The 27470-nt window shown below is 36.4% G+C and overlaps 1 protein-coding gene across 4 annotated transcripts; it reads right to left on the bottom strand.

Annotated features, from left to right (window-relative positions):
* On the bottom strand, nucleotides 1–27325 carry LOC145990498 (proton-coupled zinc antiporter SLC30A1-like). 4 transcript variants are annotated; one of them, XR_014441982.1, is made up of 9 exons: nucleotides 27231–27325; nucleotides 26371–26574; nucleotides 19314–19438; nucleotides 15207–15304; nucleotides 13917–14297; nucleotides 8363–8525; nucleotides 5488–5590; nucleotides 2255–2507; nucleotides 1–114 (listed from the first exon to the last, which is right to left on the bottom strand). XR_014441982.1 is itself a non-coding variant. In XM_083126202.1 (8 exons), exons 3-8 carry the CDS (start codon nucleotides 19344–19346, stop codon nucleotides 623–625), a joined length of 924 nt encoding a protein of 307 aa, XP_082982328.1. In that variant the 5' UTR covers nucleotides 19347–19438; nucleotides 26371–26574; nucleotides 27231–27325; the 3' UTR covers nucleotides 571–622. The 4 variants fall into 4 exon arrangements, 2 of the variants coding, with proteins under 2 accessions (XP_082982328.1, XP_082982320.1); XR_014441981.1 differs by lacking the exon at nucleotides 1–114 and adding an exon at nucleotides 608–742; XM_083126202.1 differs by lacking the exons at nucleotides 1–114; nucleotides 2255–2507 and adding an exon at nucleotides 571–742 and having other exon boundaries at nucleotides 13917–14323.
* Between the last annotated feature and the right edge of the window lie 145 nt (nucleotides 27326–27470).

Below are 27470 nucleotides of genomic sequence, written 5' to 3'. Positions count from 1 at the left end.
TTTACAAAGCTTAGCCACGACTATAATCTTCTTCCAAATTAAGATTTTCTTGGAGACTTGATGCCATGAAATTTTGATTTCTCTCTTAAGTCTTCAAATGGGCAAGGTTTATCACTGAAATACATGAAAACTCTTGATTACAAAAGATCAGTTAATATTTTATCTGTAATTAGACTTTTCTTGATCATTACAGCTCTATTCATGTTTAAACTCACCCGTGAAGCCAAACATCTTATATGAATCCTAAATTTTAATTGAAGGTACAGCTAAAGAGAAAATATTTTTTTGAAATCACATGAAGTGATATTAAAAAGCTTTTGCCTCAGCAGGGGAAAATAGATTCTGTATGTGAAAACAAAATTCTAAATATTTCAATGTTTAAAAAATGCAACACACATTTGTTTTTGCATGGCAAAACTACAGGTTACATAAGCATTTTTTATCTTGTACAATAAAATTTGATGCATTCAGATTGTGAATTTCAAATGTTAACTTGTAGGGGTAAAATTAAATTCTGTTAATGTTAATTTTTCATGGAAAACAGCACAAAGTTGATACCTGAGAGGAAAAAAAAGGACAATTTCTTCTCTTATTACACCCGGAATTTCTTTTCTTTTGTAAGTCAATCAAGACTCACATGTCTACAACACATACTGTTGACACAAGACTTCCCATCCACTAGAAAAGGACAATTCACGATGCATAATGAAGGATGTTTCCTAATGTCCTCATTTTCTGTTCCCTGTTGAAAAAAGGAGTTTATATCACAAAAGGAAATATCTTGGATAAATCAATTTCATACAAGTCTAGATTCAATTATAATATTTAATGTCCAGGTGTCATCACCATATTAAAAACAACCAAGGCAAAGTCATGTAGGACTTGTTTTGTTGAAATTCGAAATGTTCGAATAGACTCTTGATCCTTTTTCAGGGATGGAAGATAACATGGCATGGAAAAAAGTCATTCCACTGACATGAACATATGATCAACTTTTTACACTTTTTAACACATATCTCACATCCCTGAAGAAAAATCAAGGTCGAGTCAAAAATTCGGAATTAGTATGTGGATGGATCAGAAAAAAATGTTACAACAAGCATTCTGTGAATGCATAAAATAGGAAGTAATTAATTGGTTTACCTGGAGGTGAAACAGATGGCGACATATACACGTGGCAAGTTTCGACAACTTTACGTTTACCGTCAGTGGTGTAATAGCCGATGCAATGGCGAGACGGTTGCAGAATTAGTCTGCCATGGAAGTGTGAAGTGGCATAAGCTTCTTGTGGGCGAGGAATGTTCTGGCAGTGGATATTCATCGTCAACTCGTGGAAGTGTATGGTGAGACTGTTATCAGTAGACAACATGTTGCGAATGATGTAGGTTACTTGACTGGCCATATTGCACACAATTGCTGCAACGTTTCAGGTGGGTAGTGTTGAACTACCCCCATACTCCCCTGACTTGGTCCCCAGTGACTTTTTCCTTTTCCCCAGCTGATAGCACACTTGTCTGGAACACAGTTCTCGTCTGATGATGACATCCAGGCAGCTGGCATGAAGTGGTTCAATGAGCAGGGACATGATTTCTACCAAGATGGCATCATCAAGTTGGTCCAGCGGTCTGATAAATGCCTCAATCGCCTTAACAATTACATGGAAAATTGATATGTGTGCAGCCTTCTTAGAATACATCATCAATTCATACCAGGTCATACTGTGGTTTTTTCATTTGTTGTAACCTTTTTGTGACTTTTAGTTCTCAAAGGGTGTGTCACGAAAATCCTCAAAAAGACATTTTATTAAAATGGGAAAACATGAGCACATGCAAAACAGGGATATGAATGATTTTTTTTAATAATGTTATTTAATAAATTTAAAAGAAATACTGCTTTGTGACAATGGGAACACATTCGAAACAGGCATACATATTACATATTTTAATGTTATGTATGTATTAACCTTATAATTCAGCATGCAATATGGGCTTGTTTACTTTTGCACAATTGTTCAATGTGGGGAGGAATCACTAACACACATCTGTGATTCTTGATACACAAAAAAAAAAGTCACTTTTGTTTATTATTTTTATGTTGGTCAATGTGGAAAATCCCAGTTTGAGCAAGTAAATTGTATTAAAACTGTAGTAGTGTAAATGAGGCATGTTCTGATAACAGTGAGAACTTTCTCTTGTCAAAATGCAGAACTAGTGTACTTTCTTATTTTGATTTTTAAAGAATGAAATCAGCTTACCACCTGATGTAAGGATATTTTCTTCTATCACCTGCATACTAGCATTAAGAGTATTCCAATGTCCAAAATCATCAGCTAGGTATGCAACTTTTGAACACCATGTTTCATCATTAATGAGGAGGGCAAGATCGGATTTCTATGGCAAAAATTGGTAATAATTCAATCTTCAGTTTTGGAGAGTACCAGAGTAAATTTCATTTTGACCCAGCGAATGTTGATGTGTAGGACCAGTTTCATGAAGAGCACCTGCTTCCTGGCAAAAAAAAACTTTCAGTTTAGTTCTTACTGGTCTACCTTTAATGTAGTTAACCATCACAATGCTCCTTAGGGATGGATGCATAGCTTATGCTACCAAAGCTTCTAATCTTAAAAAGTGGGTGCATCCAATGTTTGGAAAATCTTGCTTTAATCTTAAAGTAAAGACTTTCATTCGACTAAGCATTGCTGATGCTCCATCAGCACACACTGAAATGCAAATTTTCTTTAAATGCAGGCATCAAGAATTGTACATGTACCGTGCGTCCATTTCGATCTGCAGCCGAGAGATCGGGAGAAGCGTGGCGGGCGGCACTGACGGAGATGCCGACATTTGCAGCCTGAAATGCCCGCTTATTTTTATGGACATATGCAGACATTTATATAAATATTGCAAACGAGCACTAACCTGTGTTATAAGAGTATGGTTTTAATTTTAGTAGCTTAGTGACTGTATGTGCCGATGATTTTGACACGCCCACCTCTTGTGAAACACGGCGTAGAGGTTTGTTTGGAGAACGTTCTAACGCTGCACCAATATCATCGAGTTTTGCTTCGGTTAGAATCCGTCGTTTTTGCTTAGGTATTTTAAAATTTAACGATACAGTTTCTCGTAATTGAAGGACAAGATGTCTAACCGTATCTCTGTGTGGAGTTGAAACGCATGGGAATTTCTGTACAAATTACCTACACACGTCTCGACACGAGTTTGTTTTCACGTAGGTACGTGTCATACATAAAAAAATCTTTGTTCTAACGTGAATCTTGTGGCTGGCATTACAATCGTCTCACTGACACGTCACACATACACACTACAATAACACAAACAAGTAACTGCAAGTAACCATGAATAACACTCTTGCGCACAGTACGAAATTAACACGCTCTTGGTTTACATTGCTCGCCACTATATTTACAACTCTGTCTTCATCTAGTCGCGAAGGAACAAAAAACTCGAGCTCGGAGATTTCGGATTGCAAGGAAGCTCACGAACACTATTGACTTTTAACGGTTTCTTCTACAGCGTAATCTTGATACACTGTTGCACATTCAAAACCTCCAAACGATCCCCATCGGCACAAAACTCTTTCAAGGATATAAACTTAAGCAGGACGTTACTGGTCAAAACTATGATTAAAATGTTTTATTATCTGTGGCTCTTAACATCGTTTCTAAAGCGTATTTTTTTGTGTATATAAGAGCAGAACTTGGATGAATTACAGAAGAACTTTTGCGTGTTATAACACAGGTTAGTGATCGTTTTGCAATATTTATATAAATGTCTGCATATGTCTATAAAAATAAGCGGGCATTACAGGCCGCAAATGTCGGCATCTCCGTCAGCGCCGCCCGCCACGCTTCTCCCAATCTCTCGGCTGCAGATCGAAATGAACGCACGGTATAATTCTAATGTAATCCAAGGTAATTCTTTGCTCGACAGCAACTGCTCAACAAGAAAATCTCTGTCAAGAAATCTTATGTAGCCCAAAATTTATATTTTTTGGCTATGTTCGTCGATTCCTCAAATTGAAGTGCAATTTTTTTACCATCATGTAATTTTCGTGGTAACTGTATCTGAATGACATAGTATCATTGATCAAAGGTACTTTTGATATTTCACTCTCGGTAACCTCCAAGACAGATTTTACTAATTCTTTACAAGCGGGTTAAATCAAAGTTTCTGCTGCTGTATGTGTCTGCATTTTCCTAGCAATTATTTCTGCTACTTGTGCTCTTTCTGCAATTGTTGTTATTTTCCCCATTATCTTGACTTGCTTTACTTGAGAGGAGAGCAAACAACTAAAACAGGATTTATCTATTAAATGACCATGTTTCATCTTCAAGCGACACTTTAGCTTCATGTAAAAATGTACATTCATTGCTCAATTTTTTCACTGCATACAACACACACAGGAAGTTTATGATTTTCACATTCAGTGTATATAAATCCATAACTTATGTAAGAATCTTGTTATCTGCACACAGTACCATACCGTGACACTGACAGTTGATACAGATGAATCACTTTTATTTTCACAATGATGTTCACTTAAGCTACTTAATCCTTGGTATATAATTACAAACTTATCCATATTAAAGAAAAAGCATGGACACTAAAAATATTAACTTAATCAACAAAAAGGAAAGAGTATGGTCAACTTGCCACCCATTGTTTCTAGTTTAGCACATAAAGTGTTGATTGGTTTATATATGTTCCATGAGAGTTCAGGAGTGATAAGAGGTCTCTCGGGTATATTCCAGTGGTTTCTGCTAGTTCTTGATCTATCAACACCATTCCCAAGTGTTGAAAATGCTAAAGCAGGCAGGGTTGTAATCCAACGTGTCTTGCTGGGGAAACAGCTGGATGGAAGAATCACATACTCAACCCAATCTAACCATGCTTGACTACAGTTGTGTCCATTTTTATTGGTGCTTTTTTGTGCCGATATAAGTGTTTAATTGTGCAATAGCATATTTACCTGTGGACTAGTGTTACATAAGTTTATTTAAATTTTTTTAAACAAAGCAATCTGCTGTATGGATATGCTGCAATGTTCTGCATGGCAAAACAGCATGTAGCAATCCAAAACGTTAAGAATCTTTGCTCTAATCAGTAAATACCTGGGGCATAAAGGCACCTGGAGCAGAATGCTGATCACATCACTACCAGCATGGTTTTCATCGAGAATGTGTGAGCCCTCCCTACCTCCACAACCCATGGTCTCTTCATGGCATGGTGCACTTTAAACTGTAGGTCCTGTAGTAGTCCTGACTAGCCTATCTATACATAAAACAAACTTTACATTCATAGAAATCCCTCTAAACCTGAAAGTGTGTTTCAAAGGATTTTTAGTAGCTTCTTACATGATGGATTACATGCAAACACTTTTGATTCGCATATAACAAATAATAAACTGCAGTGATGCAAAATATATATTTAAAGAGATTATTGGTATAAGATTTTACTAGGTACTCACTCTTAAAAACTCCGGCTGGACTGTAGTTGAGTGGATGCCTTCATTATGAAAAAAATCCTTAACTGCCTTAGCAACATGCATGTATTCCGATGGTTCTTTACACCTGTGTAATAAAACAAGGTTCAGATATCTATTTTGGAAACATTATGTTTTGTAAAGCCACTTGCATGGAATACATATACAATGCTTCCCCAGTGCTCATGATAAGATAATAAGCCCTTGATGTCCACACTTCCATTTTTGAGTATTTTAAAACTTTTGGCATTGTTGTTTTTTAGTACTTCTTTCCTCTGTATTAATATAGTGGAACCACATGCAAAAGAACCTGTGCAGACCCGCTACTGCTGTGCATCGTACTTCTGCATGGAGGGGAGAGGCAGAGTGGAGCATGCTTTCTCATGGTCCAAGTGGAACGGATGAAGGGGAAGGGGCATGAAGGATTTTCGCCAAAGGCTCTTTTGTTTGTGGTCCCTCTACAACAATAATGGGCATGACAACAACTTGATGCTTAATTTAGTGACCAGTAACAGTTCCAAAATTTTACTTATTTGATACAAAATGGTGTAATTAACACTAAAACACTTACCAAAACAGGCCATGATCCTCTAAGGACCCTGTTGGACAATCTTTTTTTCTTTTGTATATGTAAATTAAATTGCAATATATCTACCTACAAAATACTACTGGAAACAAATTTTGTTGTATTGTACATATTTTATAAAAATATTGCAGTTATATATTAATTTGTGTAAACTGTATTTATATTATATCTAAATATATCCATTTGGTGGTTATGAGGAGAGAGGTAATTCACTCGAATAAGTTTATGGTTAATTTTTCTGCACAGTTTTTGTTCGCAATCGATATCACCACTTTGTAGCTTCATCAGGCATGTGTTTATATTCTCTTACCTACCCGAATGTTGTATAATAGCTTTTAACAAGCTACTGATTTCTTGAAATTTCATTTGAAATAAGTACAATTTTATAATTTGGCTCTTGTAAATGAATATGTACCTGATGTACTGCTAAACATTTGCTACACAGCTGTCTCTTAGCACCAATAAAATCATCTTAAATTGTCTATTCATTGCTCCTATTCAAGAATAAATTACTTCATTCAGAAGGTACCCAAAAATAGGGAATGTCAAACATGATGCTTCTGAGCATCAAAGTTATACAGAGAGTTCCAAATGTTCCACAACCCAAATTTTGATGGCTTATAACATGAAAACCGCGAGTAATATTTACACTGGGTTTCCTACATTATAAAGCCTCGTCCATTGAGCCATTTTTCAATGCTTAACATTATCAGTTTACCCCATACAGAAAATTCTATAAATTAATTAATGGTGGAAGACAGCACTAAAATTTTTCCAGAATGCCACTTTGGGTGAGAAAAATATGTAAGAAATTATTGGAGGGTCTTAATTAGACACCATGTTAATCTGCCATTTGCTACCAAAATTGGTTGTGTGTACATGTGATGAATTTGGCACTGGCAATTATATAGGTAAAATGAACATTAACAGGTTGAAATTCTGTCAACAGTCACAGACATCATAATTGGACATACATTTACATGAAAAAACAATCAATTTTGCACCAAAATTTGACCACTGAGCGGATTCTGCACTGCCCCTGAATTCTCCCCATTGCTACTCTGACCTCTTGCCGACACTAAATCAGCACCATGTGATGGTATTTACCATATCATATCTCCACAACTAATAATGTGAAACGCAATGTTAATACTGCATTGGGATCAAACTAGAGACCTTTAGAGTGTATTGGGCGATGTAGTTATTCATTATTCATCTTTCAGATGGTTATCACTCGCTTGGCCTAAATGTGATATATGCGAAAGGTTACATTTAAAGAATTATTTTCCTGTAGTTTACGGTTATTACAAGCATAAGAAAACAGTTTTTCTTTGTGACGTTTCAGGAGAACACACGCTCCTTTCATCAGACATTTATTTTCATTTTGACTAAAGATTTTTGTGAAAACAATGATGAATTTGAATTACCTGATGATATTTGGGACTCATAATTTTAAAAAAAAATATATATATATCTGAAATAAAAATAAAACACACTGCTTCTTTTCACAGTTAAGTTGCTATATTACAACAATGTAACAATGACAACATCCATTATATAATGGATTCTCTTTGTTTAAAAAATTACTAACCGTTGTTATAACTGTATGTATGCAATGCGTACATACAAGAAAACTATTACATTTAAAGGAATGGGAAAAGAATTCACATGTACAGTAATTGAATTTCTGTACTCTCCATGACTGAACCGATATGGATTGGTCTAGAAAAGGATATTACTTGCCTCACTGTCTCGTATCCTCGCCAAATATCGAATGATATTTCAGTTCTGTTTTTTGTTCATTAATATACATATGATTTTATGACATACTTCATTAACAAAATAATACAGTTATTTCTAGTGTTTTTTTAAGAACGCTTTTTTGAAAAACTTTATTTATTTAAGGAAAGGTCTGCTATGTTATTGAAAACTGAGTCTGGAATCGGATGTATGAATGCAACTTGAAATTTGCAGGTAGTCACGACAAAAGACCACTCTGTGACGACATGTCACCCATGTCCCCAAAATTTCGAAAAAAGAAGCCTGTAAATAGAATTTTTTGCAAAAAAATGCAAAAATTTGTAGAAATTTTGGAAATCAGATATATCCCACTGGCCCACCAATTGAAATGGTGATTCTGTCTCATAGTACGAAACATTTAATTTGAAAATTTATAACATCTTGCTGTTGGAACCATCAACATTGACTGTATAATGCGAGAAGTTGTAAAATCTGGGAACATAAAATTGGGGTTCCACTGTATTCAGCAATTACCTTATGTGTGCAGATGCTATAATCTTGTCTCCAGCCAGCTGCCATATGTGCAACTCATGAATACCAAGGATTCCATCAACACTCGCCACAAGCTGCTTCTTCAGTTCATCTACATCCACGTATGGTGGGGCTGTCTGTATCAAGATTGAGCAAGATTGCTTAACTGCAAGGAACAATATAAAGGGTGCATGAAGATACAGAATCATGAAAAAGAAGTTCAATAAGAATATTGTTTTTAAACTACAAGACCCAAAATGCCATGGAATTTATTATACACGACAATTTTGTCAGAACATTTGTTCACAGTTACTTTATGATTAATTAGATACAAAAAAATGTATATTATCAATATAGTGTATGTTGTATGTATGTAAGAATATGTTCAATGGAACCTGTTTTATGTTTCTCAAGGACCAAACTGAAAAAATTAAAAATGTATGAAAATGTTAAAATCTACCAAAACTTGTAACATTTTGCTCTATTGGTGCTACAGAGATTGTTGAATGATTAGTGGAAATCCACTTTTATCTTCCTCAATTTTACATTTTCCCCCACATCATATATTCAAACTTCATGGTCCCAATGAAGCAACTTTCCCAGAATTTTCATTTCCCTGCTTTTCAATTTTTATGGAACCCTGAAAAACATAAAATGATATTTCAGTTCTGTTTTTTGTTCATTAATAAACATATGATTTTATGACATACTCCTATTAACATCCATACATATGTGCAGTGGTCTTAATACAGAATTACCTTCTAATTAGTTTTACTTTTCATGCAAGATCTACAACACTTAGTATACACCCGCAATATGTATAGACGATGTACACTGACTAATTCTGCATTTGAAGGTTCAAATGTAGAGCACAAAACTGTATATCTATGAGCTTCATTCTCATTGAAGGTGCACATTTTTTTCTTTTTTGAATGCCTTTTAACGTAACCTCACTGTGCTGCATTTGCCACATTTGCTCCAAATGTTGAAAACTAACATTCTCCCATGACTTCTCATATGTATGAATGATGCTAGTATATTATATACTGTATATATTTTGCACCTCTTCCTCCTAAGAAACATTTTCAAAAGTATTACACATACAAAAATGATTGATACATGAAAATAACCAGAAACCTCACACACTACAAATGTTTGGTCACACGACACACGTCCAATCGGTAGTAGAGTCCGGTCCATACCTTTTGTAGCATTCCCCTGTCAATGGTCATCACAGCAGCACTGATGTGCTCCCCGAGTTCTACTAGTATTGTTAGCAGTGGGGGTACGTAAACATGATCCTTAATGTACCCTTAAGGAAGAAGTCGCACGGCATTAGATCAGGAGATCTGGGGACCATGCGAACAGAGCTTAGTCATCCTCACCAACATGCCCAATCCAGCAATACAGAGATTCATCCTCTAGGTAGCAACAAATATTGATGCAATGGGGGGGTTTGACACATCTTCTTGGAAAACGAAATTCCTGGAGTAAGCATTCAGTTGTAGAAACAACCACAACATATCCATCCAAGTCTTCTCACTGAAGAAAAACAGCATATACAACTTTGTCTGTGACATTGTACAGAAAACATTCACTTTCAACAAATCCTATTCAAGCTGCACAATTGCATTAGGCAGTTCAGTGTCGCACACAAACTCACATTTTGATGATTAACTTTTCCCAATAAATGGTATACTTCCTTGCTGAATATCCCATTTCACAGTGATCCAGAACGCCAAAAAAGTCTGCAAAAATATACATTTTTACTTTTCTGTCAGGGTATAAAACATGAACATTTTTCTAAACAACCAAATAGGGCAGGAAACTGCCAAAGAGATTCCTCTCTAAATTCATTATTTGTTCTTCTTTTGGGCTGCAAAATGACTGCTTGTAAAAAATGGAACTATCATTCTATATTTTTTAAAATTATTTTTAAGACTTGTTGCAGCATTTTTTTTTCATCAAGCACTATAATTGTACTAGATAGACTCGCAACTTGCAACTAATGCACAGAAAAAGCACACACATTTGAATTAAAATAAAATGTCTTTATTTTGTACTTGAAAACACAAAAGTAGTCTGGAGTTAGCATAATTTACTCTGCTATTTCCCTCCATGATTTCTGAAGCAAAGGATACTTTAAAGTATTGTGAAACCAGAACAGGAGAGAGGTTTTGCTACTTTTGGTCAATTTAGCTTATTTGTAAAAGTGTGCTCCCCTGTACCAAACATGAACATGTTTGGGCACTATGAAATGGGAGTTCCCCGATTTTGCTATCAGCTGATGCTCAATACATATAGCAGCAGTGCAGTGTAACAGTGGTTCATCCACATACCAGCCCCCCTCCCCAATTTCATCTATAACACTCCCTAAAATTTTTTACGAAGACCCAATTTATGGTCATTTTGGCTCTAAATGGACACTTACACCCTCTTAAATATGAACTTACACTCCCTCCCTCAGTGTAATGAGATTGAATTTTTGGTGTGCATAACACCCAGCAGGATGCCCATTCTCTGCAAGGACACGCACTGTGTAAATATTACCCATAAGCAAAATTGCTTTGTAAGCCTAAATTATAATTGTTTTAAAGCATCTGAATAACAGTACTTTTATTGAAAAAACTAACTTTATCAATTTTTGAACATCTTTGTTGTATTAAACAATTGATAAAAATGAGAAAAAAGAATAAATTGAAATACCAAACTGAAACATTTAAGCGTGAATATGGACAAAATGCACCCAGGCAGTGTTTCTAAGGCCCTGTGAGTGGAACAAACGAAGTCTCACAGCTGATTTAAGGTTCCGAAAGGTTCACTGGAAGGATGACCTCAGACACTCATGGGAAAATATTAAAAAGTATATTTCAAAATCACCTGGTTAAGTTTTAACCATATGCATGTTCTTAAGGGTAACTGGTGGTACGTCCTTCATGCCGCGGTGGCTCAGTCGGTAACGCGTCTGACTACCATGCTAAAGGTCCCGGGTTCGATCCCCAGCCGGTTCAAATCGGGGAACTTTTCTAACGATGGAAGCGGCCCCGGCGCCCACCCAGCATCGAATAACATGGGTACCTGGGGAAACCTGGGGGGTAAAGGCAGTCAGTGGCGTGGTGCTGATCATCACATCACCCCCACTCACGACCGGATCAAGAAAGTGTGGGGCGTTACCCCCACACCCCCTATACGCCTTCATGGCATGGTGCTAAGCACAGGGGAACACAGATAGGAATGATCAAATTAAGCATTTATTTCATTCGTGTTAGATTCTATAAATATTGACAATATCTCTGAAGATTGTGTTAAGAAGATTAGTGTTGATGTGTCGCAGTTCTGCAGCTAAGTATTTTAAAGATATGGAATTGTTGCCCAATAGAAGATAAGTTTCTTTAAAAATAATTTCGGTTGGTTTGAAAATAATGTGTCTGTAGTTCCTCTTTCTTCTACTCTATGCACTCTGAAAAGCAGTGTCAGTTTTGAAGAAGTAACAAGAGAAGTAAAAAGCTATAAGCTGAACTTCACTGAGAAAATGCTTCCCAGGAACTCACATTCACAACCAAAGTACATTTAAAGGAGGAAGGAGAAGGAATGGCATCGGAACTATGGAATAAATAGTATGTAAAGCCTTAAAAGACATTAATTGATCTTGAAAGTGATTTTAGAGGAAGTTTTTTGTTTTTCTGGCATTAAACATTTATTTTGCATAAATGCATTTTAAGGACACTTTTCACTATTATTATCATCATCATTATCATTGTTATCAATATTAATAGAACAAAGACAGAGAATGGAGAAGACAGCGTGGTCAACCAATTCTGTTAAATCATGTCTCGCCAATTACTTTTTACACCACAATCAATGTGACTGGTAAATGCTCTCGGCTATATCTGAAGTTCTGATCAACACACCATCATATCTGCCTGATATGTAATAGCATATAATCAGAATTCAAATAAATGTGTAGTACAGTAGGAAGCTACGGTTACATGCTTAAAAGGAATTACTGTTTTACGTTTACTAAAAAATAGATTTTTTTGCTGAAACTATTATGAGTATTTTTTATGTAAAATATATTATTATAACCAAGCAAAAACCAAGTTAAAACACAAATTATACATTGGAAAACAATCATTTATAACATATAAATGAAATTTAAATAAAGAAAATATGTCTTAGGCAATCTTCTCAAAGATAAATCAGTCTTTTTCATATATTTTTTTGCATGCAAGAATTATAATTATAATTTTTCTTATTTTAAATTTGGAAGTATTGGTATATCTTCCTTTCCCAATGCTTCCTGCATTCTGATACAAAGTTCCAATTGATGGCCATCTTCAATTGTTGCAAGAGCTGTACACAGAAAGATTTGAATTTGTTGCAGATTTCCAAGTTCGCAGCTTGCAGTGACCTCTTCCTCACTCTCTCCACTATTTCATCAGACACACAGACAACCAGTGTTGTTAAACTGTCGATACCACCGCAGAATGCTCTGGTGACCTGGCAGTTCTTTTCGGTACTCTCTTCTAAGTGCACTCTGCACTGCATTAACAGATGAACATCTTGCATATTCCAACAAAAAAAAATAACTTTCCTACATTGTCCCCATTTTGTAACGGCACTGCACTCATCCTGTCACGTGGTGCATCATGATGTAAACTTTTGTGCTGCCACCTGATGTGTGTGACATGAAAACTTGGTGAGTTTAGGATTCTTTTCATGTATCAATCATTATTGTATGTGTAATATTGTTGAAAATACAGCATTTTGAAATTCGATGAATCCTTTGTAGTAGCCATGTTTATTCTATTGCAGCAAAATCTGAGATAGAAAAAAAATATGCCTTGCTTCCACACATCATCTTGCATTCAAAACAGTGCTAAGCACAGGAAACAACTTTTGCAAAAGCAAGAAAAAATACATCAATTACTAAGGTGCAGATTTACAGCTACTAAAAATGTGAAAAACAGTGTATATCCGTATAAAATAGTAACATTAATTGATTGAGTTAGTTTATTTTACTTCGCGTTTTGTGCCTCTTGGCTAATTTGCGAAGATGGGGATGAATGGACATTCACAAACAACCAAGCCCGACCGGGATTCGAACCCGGGACCCTTGGCATCGCAGCGCGATGTGCTAACCACTCGGCCACAGGGTCGGGCATAAAATAGTAACAATTTGCAAAGTGTGACAAATGATATAATCACTGTGCGTAACCAGTAAGTGATGACATTTGTACATTTAGGTATCCCTAAAAACAACACAATGAGAGGTCTATGGAGATCATTGATATAAATATGAGAGTGATAAAATTAATGGCAGTTTTATCAAGAAACATATTTCCAATAATCACTACCACTTCATTCACATCCCTAGTCAACTCTCAAAGTTGTTGGTTTGTAAGTCCAAATTATCCTCAGATAGGTTAATACTTAAGGCTGGACCTACAGTTTAAATTGAATCTGGAAAATTATACAATGTGCCCTCACTACGAAGCAAACATGGAAGCCCATTATTACATTTCATATACCTAGTTAATTCTAAATGCATACTTACAAAGAGGCCATGCAGTAGGAAGAATAAATGCAATCGAAATAAGGGTAAGAGCTGGATCAATGTAGCTTTTGTATTCCCATTCAGAGTGCCACACAGCTAAAGCAGCAATCACGACGACCACCGAGCCGAAAGTATCTGCTAGGACATGAAGAAAGGCACCTGTCATGTTCATTTGGCTTGAGGATTGGAAGTGCTCATGGGATTTTACAGGCTTTGCACCCTCTGTAGATGTTTCAGCATAGGAAGGTTCATCTTCTTTGGTGCCTCCTGTTGGTGCATTTTTGCTTAGTGCCGCTTGACTGGTTTCACCATCTACTTCTATCAATTCCAATGGTTCATCATTATCTTTTGCTTGTGCTATGTTAGGTGTATGTGTTTTCTCTTCGGGTTCCGAGAAAAAAAAATACCTATAATTATATTTGTACTTGCAACTAGAAAGTACAACAATAACAAGTACAGTGGAACCCTAATTTTACATGTGCAGTCTAAATATCCAGGAAACTATTAAAAATGCATAATTTTGATTTTTTACAACCTTGTAGGAAAAAAACTGATTTTATAACTAAATGATTACCCTTCTTTGATTTTACTTAGTATTTGAATTATTTTTTTTAATGATGGTTTCTAGAGAAGGTATTATATCTAGTTATTATATACAAATATGACTATTTTAAGGTAAAACTCTGGTGATATAGTAGAAGTAAAGTTCCCTGTGCACATTGCCCACATATGTTCATTCTCTGTGATGTGATCAGCACCATGCTCCATCCACCTTTACTCCCGAGGGACCCTATTTATTTGAGACCGGGTGAATCCAACAGCTGCTTTTGTGTGGGTACTTGGCTGAAAATTCTGATCTTAGATCACCTTGGGAATCAAACTCAGGCCTCCCTCACGGTAGTTAGATGCCATACTAACTAGACCACCATTGCTCCCACTATGATATAGTTCCAACTTAAAATGTACATATTAAAAGTTTTTAATATTCTAAACTCTTTTAAATTGTTACAATTTTCAAGAATAGGTAAAGTATCAGTGGTTGTATCAGTATTGGCTCAGCCCTAAAAATAACAGAAATAGAAAGAAAGGCAAGGCACAGTAACATATCCAGAAAGAATTAATCTATTTGTTAATAGATATTACACTGAAAAAACTGAATGCACTAATGATCAGATGTTCGAGAGCTAGAGAAGATTAAAAAATACCTCATGATAAAAATGTATTTAACATCACAAAAACCAAACGAACACCAACAGTTATCTGAGCAAATATCGCTAAGCAAGTACATACCATGAAGCACAAGTAGTCCAACAATGTTTAACAGAAGTCCAGCAAATCCAACACTTATGAGTAGCACAGGTCTTTCTACCTCTTTTGGATACATGAACCTATAAAAGAAAATAGTATTCATTATGTTCAAGTCCTACATCCACTGAAAATATTTTAAATGCTAAAACTAGCAATGTGTGATAAGGCCAGATGGATCATACTTCAGACTGTTTTCTATATAGGATGAGTTAATGTTTAAATAGCACAGAGAAGTCTACTAGTGGAAATGTTTGTTACAAGGTGCATTCAATAAATAACTGGAAAAGTAGTATAAAAAATCTAAAATACGACCGTGATTGTTATATGCTTGTTATTTTGTGAAGGCATCTGCAAGCTATTCATAGCTGGGGCTGGTATGCCTGCCTTGCGTACGGGACATTGGGAAACAGTTACACAAGATGGTGGCACCCTTACAGGAGTGTTCCAAGCTGGACCACCGAAGTGTCGTGAGAATTTCTTGAGTGAAGGCGTGAAATCGATAGAAATTCATCAACGCGTGACAGTTCAGTACGATGACAACTGTATGAGTCGATAAGTGTACAAGTGGGTTAAGAAGTTCAAACAGGGCATAACCAGTGTTGAAGATTCTCCGCATCCAAATCACTCTTGTCACTGCAGTCACGGAAAGCAACGTTGTTCACGTGGAGTACTTGATACGAGAGAACCGGCATATTACTGTCAGTGAAATTGCTTCCCAAATGGAAATAAGTGTAGGAACTGTCCACCATATCAGTCATGACATACTGAGGTTCAGGAAAGTGTGTGTGTGAAGTGGGTTCCAAAACGTTTGACACCGGAAATGAAGGAAGCAGGGATGTGTGCAGGGAGCTTTTGAGCTGTTGTGAAGCTTATGGTGAGGCATTTCTTCATTGTATTGTCACTGGAAATGAAAGTTGGGTTCATTTCTATGAACAACAACATAAGGACAACGATGGAATGGCGACATCCTTCATCTCCCAGACCAAAAAAGGTGCATGCTCAACGGAGTACCGGAAAGGTCATGTTAACTTTGAAGAGGTTTTCTCGAGCAATCAGCCAGGTGATTTCCGGATAGGATACCGTGCTTTCAAGAGCTAACGTCACTCTCATCTTCAGGGATTGAAGTGCAGAGATAAATCAGGGTGAAGTTATATGTATTTGGTGTAGGAGGGGTCCGCTGTAGGTGGGCCAATCAGGTGGCGTTTCTCCGACATCCGCGCTCCCAGTCGACTATCACTAACCAGGCTGGGTCCAGCTAGAGTCCCGTGTCCCTGTTGAGGTTTTCCTTTTCCCTGTGAAAGGCTATTGCTTCTTTGATGAGACGGTCCCAGTAATTTGATGATTTATTGATGATCTTGGTGGTTTTGAAGTCAATTCTATGGCCCTCCTGAATGGAATGTTCTGCTAACCCTGATTTTTCGGGATGAAAATTCTTGATGTAGCTGGCATGTTCTTTGTAACGTTGTTCGATTGTCCTCCCTGTTTGTCCGATGTAGGCTTTACCGCAGGTACAGATGATTTGGTAAACCCCAGATGTCTTCCGTCGTGGGTCATCTTTAGGATTTCGAAAGCAGCTTGTGACTTTCGATGGCGGTTTGTGAATCATCTTGATGTTGTGTTTTGAAAGGCAGCTGATGACTGCAGAGAGGTTACTAGTGTATGGCTATCTTCTTGTCTTCTTGCCGTTGGTTGTTCTTGTGTGTTACTCTTTTTAGTGTCTTGTTGATAATGCCTTCACTGTATCCATTCTGTCTGAAAGCTGTGTGCAGGTGTCTTATTTCATCTTGAAGGTGCTCTGTGTCGCTGATGGTGATGGAGCCAGGAAAGCTTCAAGAATTATTTCATGTTAACTTTGTTTTGGGACCACAAGGGGCCAATTCTTGAACATTATATGCCCAGAGGTCATAATGTAAACAGTACCACCTACTCCAACCTTTTGCGTGAAAAACTGAAACCAGCCATTCTGCAGAGACGACGTGGTCTGGTGTCCACTGCAAGAGCACACACATGTCACAATGTCTACCATCAAGGACCTAAAGTTTGAGTGCTTACCCCACCCTCCATATTTGCCCAATCTCACACCTTCTGATTTCCACACCTTTGGCCCACTGAAAGATGCACTAAGTGGATCGAGGTTCCAGAATGATGACGAAGTCCAGTCAGCGGTGCATGAGTGGTTAAGCATGCGTCCAAAATATTTTTTTTCCTGAGGAATCAGTGCCCTTATCAAGTGCTGGCGTAGGTGCATTGAACTACAGGGGGCCTATGTTGAAACATAGTACTGTAGTTCTTTTGGTGCTTGTAATAAATATTTGTTACAACATATTTCTGGTTATATATTGAATGAGCCTTGTATTTTGGTTATTTTGTCTAGTATTTGTTGCATGTTTTGTTATTTAGCATCACGTTCTGCCACTTTTGGATAATCATGGATAAGAATACACCTGCCCAGGTCATGACTCGAACCTGGGAACTTGGTGGAGAGATCAAAAGACCTAAACTGTCTCCTGACTGCCCTCAACAGCATACACCTTCAACATAAAATTCACCTAAACCATCATCCGATGCCATCAAGACAAATTCATCACTTCCGTATTCAGGAAATCAGTTTCAGGCATCCAGTACATCCATGCTAAATCCAACTAAATCCCGAAACAGGAAGTCGGATTGGGGATCAGTTTCTACAAAAGAGAATTCACTCACAGCTTCATGGAGGATGACCTTCAGGTTGAAATAGGACACCCCATAGAGACAGAGCTGACAAATGGATACACTGAACATCAGCTTTCAATGTGTTGCACAAAAGCTGAAGCCCAGTTCCCACACTCACAACATAAAGATGATCCGAACCAAGGCCCAACTCTAATGAGTGCATTTCCATACCACCCCACAGCAGGCAAACTAACCAAGCCAATCAAACCACTGAACATCAGACTTGCACATAAGCCAGTATCGCTGATTGGAAGAGCCCTACCCAACTTCAAGCTATTACCTCATGTCAATGCCATAGCCACTACATTGGCAGGATCATCCATACAGTACAACAACACATTGGAGAGCACTCAGTGATGACAGAAAAGAAGCACCAAGATCAGGCCTTTCACATGTATCATGTACATATAATACCATGTAAGGGTCCCTTGCCAAGGTTACGGTGAAACCTCAGTGGCAGATGCGGCAGAGGAGTCCTTCAGTACGGTGCAGATGGCGGAAGAAGCAACCCGCTCTCTTGGGAGTAATGAAGAGAGAACCACTGCCTTGTGGTGAAGAGGGATTTTCAAGAGAGACACACCCAACAGAAAAACCAGCCTTGGTTTCGGACACCTTGTCGCTGGGCCAATCATCCACACAAGGTTATCAACAGATTAACAGAAAGGCCTTGGAAGTGACGGACAGAATTTAAGAAGACTAATACGCAGGGATAAGGAACTGAGAACAGGAACTTGGAATATAAGATCAATAAATGGGAAGGAGGTGGAACTAATGGAGGAGATGGGGAAATACAAAATCAAAATACTAGGGTTGAGTGAAGTGAAAAAGAAAGGAAGTGGAGAAAACATTATGGATAAGAACTATGTACTTAGACACTCTGGGGTCCCAATAGGGAATAGAGCAAAGGAAGGAGTTGGAGTAGTGGTAGCTGCTGAAATAGATCAGAAAGTGACCTGCTGGGAAACCATCAGCTCAAGAATCATGACTATAGACATTGTCCTAGAAAAGACAATAATAATAATACCCAGAGGATGCTAATGCAGCAGACATTGAGTTCTTCTATGATCAACATCAGAGAAAAGTGGAAAAGATTGAGTAAGAAGAAAGAGACATTATCATCATGGGAGACTTAAACGGAAGAGTAGGCAATGACTGGAGAAATGGGCAGGGAGCACTTGGACCATATGAAGAAGAGATCAAAAATAAAAATGGCCCAAAACTGCTAGACTTCTGTGTGATAAATAAGATGAAAATAGGAAACTCATACTCATACTGAAACAAAGTGCTCAATTAGCAGAATTTTCCAAATGCTTAGTTCTAGTTCCCATATGTAAATCACATAAATAAATATGCAAGTAAAATTCTTCGACTACTTACCTGTGAAAGGAACTGACTATTAATGAGCAGCATAATGTCATTAGGAAAATCATGTTAATATTTGCTCCCATCACTTCTGCTCTGGCCCAGCCGTATGTCCCTCTTTGCCATTTCCTGGGTGACAACTAAAAAGGAAAAAAAAAATGCATTCTAAGGGTTACACAAAATGCCATAACTTCTAACGTAAGATGAAATAGGTCACATTTTATACGATAACCCAAATACTTGCGTTGCTTGATGTATTTGGTCTGAATCTATTAATTTCGAAGGTCCACTGCCTTCTTTGTCTGAGGTGTCACCAAGGTGCCTTAATGCCAAACACATGTAACAATAATTTGGAATGAAAACAACTTGAAAAGGTGCATAACTGACACCGCACATGCCATCATTTTGCATTTAAATTACACCCAGTTCCTGTTAAAGAAGGCTCTTCCATATTTTGCAAAGTTAACTACTTATACTGCATATCAGCCTATTGAGGGCCTAAGTCTCTTCTCATGGTGAGAAGAGAATTACCAGGAACAGGAGAACTGAATATCCTGAAACTGCCATGTTACGGAACTGAAAGATGTATTATGCCAGCAACAGAAGCGGAGCAGCAAATTGAGATAGTTTCATCAGAGCAAGAACTGAAGGAAAGATGAAATTGTGCAAGGCTGAGTAACAAAGGAGGACTTCATTGCTACATTGGAAAGCAGAAATTAAAAGTTGTGGCAAATGGTTCGGTGGCTGGGTTAGGCATGGGTGGAACTCAACACACAACCACCTCCATGTGATGAGGTCTGGGTTTTCTCTCTTCAGAAACAAGTGAAGACCTTCATAATCAAAAATCACACAGATTTTTATCATAAATGAAAATCAAGTTAAAATCTCATAAGAACTCCTTTAATTAAATATGTTCAGTTAAAAAATTGTTTCGATGGAAATTAACAGTTAAGATGGCAACATTTTTGAAAATGTCAAGTGTTCTTCATTGTAGAAATGCAAAGACGAATAATTTTGCATATTATTTATGGTTGTAACGCTTCATTTAATAAAATTATGAACAAATACCTTTGAAAACCACAAAAATGCATTACCTAGTGTTATTATCAGTGGCACCTCAAGGTGTCCAATTCAAACAAAACTGTGTATGTTTACTACATACATCTGTACAAAACTTTTCTGCACTAGGCTGTTTTTCAAAAACTTTAAAAGTGCCATTTTCCAACCAACCTAAAATGCATTGTCTTTTTTGTGACGATTGAGATGTGATTTTCAAAAGTGAGTTTTGAATCAATAAGGTTACAAAGCTCTTGGTGTTGTGCTGCTTTTGTTCGAGGGATGTCATTATATAATTAACTTCAAGAATGTTTTGCTTGAGAGAAATTGTAATGTAAGAACATTTTGAAGGGTTAATGGACAGTTTCCGGCATTTGCATGAGTCAGAGAATCTACTGATGTAATTTTGGAGAAGGTATGTATGTATGATTACTGCTTTATTTCTCTTATAAATCTTGCAATCATCATCAGGGAACAGTGTGACGGAGATGGAGCAATAGAAGAGGTCTGTAAGATCGTCCACATATAAGACAAATAAATAGAGGGCCAAGAACACTTCCTTATGGCACACCGGAAATAACAGGGAAGTCAGTTCGAGTAAGTTCCAGGAAGTATAACACCTTGTTGAATGTTTCTTAGCCATTATAGTTTCTGGTAATGTTAAATTTATTAGCTAATGTATGTAGTAAGTAATGGCGATGCATTGAATTAGAAGCTCTGGACAGATCAAACTACATGTCATCCAACTGATTGTGATTAGTAATAGTATTTATAGCATAAGATTGCATACTAAAGAGATTGGTATGGCATGAGGGATTAGGGGAAAAGTGTGTTGTATTGTGTTTATGTACGGGGATGTAAATTTCAGAAATACATTTTTCACAATTTTCTCCAATAAAGATTACTGTGGGTAAGAGAGAAATGAGCCTGCAGCATGTAGTGTAGTTAGCATTGACAGATTTGAAAATAAGAATTACATGAAAAACTCAATATGCTGACCAAGGCAGAAAATTTATTTTATTTTAAAACAAACTAAACATAATGTTTCAACCTTCTAGCAAGGTCTTCATCAGACTCTGTACACAGAGACCTTGCTAGAAGGTTAAAACTATACGTTTAGTTTATGTTTTAAAATAAAATAAATGTTCTGCCTTGGTCAGCATATGAGTTTTCCATATCATGGAAACAAGTCTTAATTGTGTTATAAAATAATTACATATGTCTTATTCCACTGAGTGGAAAAGTAACCTTACAGAAGCAAGAGAAATAGCTAGTGACTGAGCTGCTTTTTGAAGAAAATGTAGGAATATTGTCTGGTCCAAATTCTCAATGGGAAGGAAGTGTAAGACTTCATCTGATTGTGTGGAGGTGGTGGTGGTGGTGGTGGTAGGGAGGGGGGGAGGGAGGGGAGAGAGAGAGAGAGAGAGAGAGAGAGAGAGAGAGAGAGAGAGAGAGAGAGAGAGAGAGAGAGAGAGAGAAAAGATAGATTTAATAGCTACGTGATTAAACACAAAGTTATCTTGAAAAGTCTGATTTAATATTTCAGCTCTATGATTATACTACCGTCATTAACATTAATGGGCTGAATCATTCAGGATCTTGAAGGAACTTTTACAATTTTGTATCTGATAAGTAGATTGATTGATTGATTGATTGATTTAGTTTATTTTACTTCGCGTTTTGTGCCTCTTGGCTAATTTGCAAAGGGGTTTAGGGTGGGCCGAAAATATATATTTTTTTGATATTCAAGTGGGGCTAGTATGGAAAAGTTGTGTCAATGGCTGCTTATGCTTGGGTGAAAATATAGTTGATAAAAAACAAATAATTAGCCAGGCCCCTGGGGGGCAGAATTTTTTGAATTGTCGCAGGCTAGTCATTAGATGATCATTTGTTGGCTTATAATGTGTATGCACTTTTGAAATTTAGAATTTTGTGCAACTCTTCGCTTGAATCAATATTTAAAAAAAAAAAAGAAACAAGAAATCACTGACTTATTCAAATGCACTGAATATTGAATCAACCCAGAACTCACCACGGGGAGGTGGCTACACACCTTTCGACTGCTTGAGTGTGGCAAGGAAAGTGGTCCAACAATATTGGACCTTTTGTTACTACGTCCAACAGTTGTTCCTCAGACAAATGTTTTGTAAGGGGGGGGTTCTGTCACTGTACAATTAAACCAGTCTATGAGGTCGACATAATCTTCAGTGTCAAAATTAATTTTGGGTATTTTGAAAAGTCTATTATTTACATTTTTTTTGGCATTAAGGATCTTTTTGACAGCTAACTCCCTAATGTGTTGATGTGAATCTCTTAACATTGCTATAAGAAGATTTTCCGAAATAACCATAGTCTTGTAATACTTTATCAATAATAACCTTCACGGAATTAGGAAGTTCCCTTGAAATTTTAATTGTATTCCATAAATGTCTTGCCCCATTTTCTAGTCCTGGCTGAGCCTTTATTTCAAACCACATACGCGAGTAAACTTTCACTACCAATTCTGTGAGTATTTGTAGATTCTCTGAGGGATTTTCTGTTGCCACATATAATCTCAGAATACGTTTGCTGTCGTCAACCACCTTGAGTGTGAAAGTTTTCCGGGATTCCTTTCTTGTAGAATTTTGGGACAAGTTGCCTTTCCGATCACCTGACACATCTTGAACAAATATTGTTGGTTGGTGCTTAGATCATTTTCATCTACACAAGGCAAATTAATTTCGATTGATTCGAAATTAACAGTGGCCATTTTCTCACAGTCAGCAAGGCGAGAACCGATTGGTCCTGAGTAAGTATAAAGACTCTTTGTGTGGCCATCTATTTTTTTTTTAAGATATGTTGCAATGGTAGCTCATTAGCGTGTAAAAGGCAAACACTCCACTGTGATGGTCTATTTAGATGAGTTTCCATCAACCGGATCACCCCATCTTTCCAACCGGTATTGACATTAGTCCCATCACACCCGATAACCATTAGTTGTGATAAGTCCACATTATGAGTATTAATGTAGCTCATAATTCCTTCAGCAATATCACTCGGGTGTGACCATGTGAGAGCTATATGTCCGAAAAACAAACTTCCTGGTTCTTCAATTAACGCTACGTGTTCTTCAGTTTTAATACTCTGGCTACCATTTTCCAGGAACATGGTTTGATCTTTTCTCCCGTCAAAGTAGAGGCCTTTAATAGAAGCTATCCCATTCTTTTTAACTTCTTGAAATTGATGTCTATTTTTATTCACTTCTCTTCGAATTTTATTTTTATCCACGACTAAGGCTGAAATAAGATTTACATCTTCCAAGACGGCATTTGCTATTTTAGCTGCAGCGCAACTACACACACCTGTCAAATAGGTGGCTTTTACTGTATGGGCCAGGGAAAATCTTTTTTGAGAATTATTATCTGTCAGTTTTGGTCGCTTTTCAAGGGAATAAGACCACATGAAATCTTTATCATTTGAAACTGTACTCAAAGAACTGTCACTGTCATTGTCACTAGATACCAAAGTTATATTAGAGACTTTGTCATCACAGAATTCACTGGGACCTGCTACAGGTTCGTTAATCACGTTCTCAAATTTTGGCTGACACACTTTAAATTTTCTGTCCATTTTCTTTTTCAGCTTAGCCATTACTAGGGGCATGCATATTTTGTTTTTGACGAAAAAACGAAATTTGAAAAAACACATTGTAGTGTTTTCATGTTTTTGAAAGGTGTGAGGTGCATTTTGTGACCATATTTTGTCACGAAATAATGCGAAATGAACTGTAAAAAGCGAAATTAACTCTTAAACACGAAATTCAGGGTTTATTCACCGACGCAACACCTTCTGAGGTCTGAATTATCCTGAGAGTTATGCAATTCCCGGAAAATTGATTAATTCTGCTGTTAATATTGGAGAAGCAAAAATGGACTCCTTTACACAGAAATAAACTTAATACTCTGATAATGTGCTATTAGAAGTGAAATGTTAATTCTGTGGAATAAGTGTAGTTCTTAAATCAAATTTAGGATTATTTTCACAATTTTAAAACCAGTATGTCTTTTTATATACCACTTTTCATCCATTTTTTCACTGCTATAACACCGATATTTTATTTTATTTATCGCTTTTGAACCCGAAATTGACTCTGTTTTTGTACCGAAATTTTGCTTTTTTATTTACCAAAAATACGTGCCTCTAGCCATTACCTGTCTGTCTATGTTTCCAATTGCCATCTTTCTTTCACTTCTCTGATCTATGAATCTCAATTCTAATTCAGGTATCTTCTTTGTCTTCTCGCATTTGCAGGTTAATCTGTTCAAACATTTACAAGAACAAATATCAAATAATTGTTTGGCATCATCTATGAATATTTGTAACTTTTTATTTAAAAATGTCGTCTTTCTACTTTTGAGTGGCTTAATAACTGTTTGATATGTATTATTGTACTGTACAATCATGTCCACTTTTCTTTTATGGGAAACAATTGGAAGGGATGCTCTATTCCAAATATCTTCAAGTTTTGTGGCAACAATGTCGACAACCGATCTTGTTTCTGGCTGCTTGCTTCCTTCGCCTTTTAGCTCCAAACGAACACTTTAAAAACATCGTATCATGTCTTCAAAAGTTGGCAACACATTAGATTTTTCTGGAAAAATGTATTTTTCGGTTCCGAATAAGTACATACTAACATTTGCACGTGTTTTCTTTGACATTGTTAATTAGTTCAAAGTAATGACATTTCAATTAAACACACAAACTTACTTATTATGCAGTATGAATGAACGCACACTAGTTAGAACACAACTTAATACACAACACATCCGAACAGCAGTGCTGACAAACATCAACTGATTCGTGAATATTTAAAGGTAATGCATTCATAGAAGTAAACGTGTCTTAACTTGACTGTGTGCGCTGTTGCCAGCTTGTATGTAAATTCTGTTAGTATTACAGGCAATATAATAAAATTATATTTTGTTAACAGGGTTAGGTTGAATGTTTTAGAATAGTGAAAAAATATTTTTAAATATTACTGGGCTAGTTTACTAGCCTTTCTTTACTATCCCGGTGAATGTTTGGAAAAATTGAAATTTTCAAATTTCAACTTCCCAGGGGCCCGGCTAATTTTTGTTTAAAAATCTTCTTATTTGGTGAGGAATGTAAGTGATAATAGTCACAACTTTTCCAATATAGCCATAGTTGAATTTCAAAAAAAAATCGGTCCACCCTAATGGGGATGAGTGATGAAATGATGAAAGTGATGAATGGACATTCACAAACAACCAAGCCCAAGCAGAATTTGAACCCGGGACCCTTGGCGTTGCAGCACGATGTGCTAACCACTCGGCCACAGGGCCCGGCTCTGATAAGTAGAGTATTGGCTATGGTTATTGGTAAATTTTATATCTGTACTTTTTTTAATATTATCAAAATTTCATATCTGCGCATCCCTAATACATACACAGTCAAACCCTGATTTTACGTTCCCAGAATTTACATTTTCAAACACTAAAGATTCAATCTTGATGGTCCCAACATAGCACAAGTTATGACATTGTCCTCGATTTTACATTTTCCCACATTTTAAGTATTTTCAGCTTGTTCTCCTGAAAAATGTAAAATCAAGGTTCCACAGTACTTAGAGATTTTACCCTGATACAAAGGCAGTTATTTATATGTATATGGAAGAAAAGAATCATTACAAAAAAAAAAAAAGTTCTAAACCATATTTGTTATGCTTTCCTCATGACAGCATGTTGCAATCTGTATTGTATTAAATTATAATAATTTGTCCACTTTTCAAAGTGAGAATTTGAGGACTTGATCACTTTAAATACCAGGTTTTAATGGATTCCAATATGCCATTCTCTGTTGATTTTCAAATATCAGAAAGTGGTTTCATTACATCCCCAGTGGACAATGAGATAACATTAATATTTGTCATCAACCAGCATATGAAGTTAGTCACATGGCAATAATTTGATGTAAATAACACACAAAAAAATTACAATATCACAGAAGTACTAATTACCCTTATAGAAATAAGTGCTATAATGAGCGATCCAACATCACTGAAGACATGAAAACTGTCTGCAACAAGTGCCATGGACCTAGTAATATAACCAACTATGATCTCCATGAAAAAGCATCCAGCTGAAATCCAAAGCATGATAATCAAACGGTCTTCTCTTTCGAAGTGGCAATGCATCATACCAGTCACTAATCAAAAAATATCCTGCAAAGAGAAAAAAAAAGTCATAAAATCTTTGCACTTACAATGTTGAAAATATCTTAATATATATATCCAAGTTCTGCTTCTTTCTACTAAAAAATGATGTGAATCTTTGTCTGAAGACGACCCTGTTAGAGGGTGGAAACATTACGCTTTTAGTGTATATTTCTTTTATAAAATAATAAAAGTTTGCCTTGGTCAGCAGTTTAATGTTTTATTCACAGAGACTAGTTTTCAGTTTTAACACCATCCTCACTTAATCCACTTTCCAATGAGTATCCTCAAATTATGCTGACAACAGAGCCTGCAATCTGTGCCTGCTACATTGGCAGTCTCTAAATGGAGCTTTACAATGAATTACAGTGGCAACTTTGTAAAACATGGATGTTGGCTATGTTTATACAGTGGAACCCTAATTTTACATTCCCAGATTTCACATTTTCCTGCATTATACATTCAATCTTGATGGTCACAACATTGCAAATTATTACAAAATTTTCCTCAATTTTACATTTTCCCACATTTTAAGTTTATTCAGCTTGGTCCTCGAAAAATGTAAAATCCATGTTACTGTAGTTACAACTCTTGTCTATCATTAATGACATTTGAAAAAAATACTATTTATGCTAGTGTATGAACATAAACAAAATGATACACACTGTACTAACACCAAGAAATACAAAGCTCTCATAAGGTTTAAAATATGTCTGCATTGTCTACTTATCAACATGAAAATGCAATAACAGTAACAACTAGAAGTTGCCCATGTTACAAAACTCTTATGAAAATAATTGTTGATGATCTTACATTCTTGATAGGACAATATTATCATCTCTACATTTAAGCTAGATTTTTTTTATGAACCAATATATTACCTTTCTAAGAAAGATATTTATTGA

This window comes from Lepisma saccharinum, chromosome 1 (assembly GCF_977018435.1).
Source record: "Lepisma saccharinum chromosome 1, izLepSacc3.1, whole genome shotgun sequence".
Lineage (NCBI taxonomy): Eukaryota > Metazoa > Arthropoda > Insecta > Zygentoma > Lepismatidae > Lepisma > Lepisma saccharinum.
This window is presented reverse-complemented; position numbering and strand designations above follow the sequence as displayed.

Coding starts and splice junctions, on each gene's coding strand:
- LOC145990498 (XM_083126194.1), bottom strand. CDS start 26,550: ATGATGCATTGCCACTTCGAAAGAGAAGACCGTTTGATTATCATGCTT. Junction 19,439..26,370: donor TAGCACTTATTTCTATAAGG/GTAATTAGTACT, acceptor TTTCCTTTTTAG/TTGTCACCCAGGAAATGGCA. Junction 14,298..15,206: donor TGGACTACTTGTGCTTCATG/GTATGTACTTGC, acceptor CGGAACCCGAAG/AGAAAACACATACACCTAAC.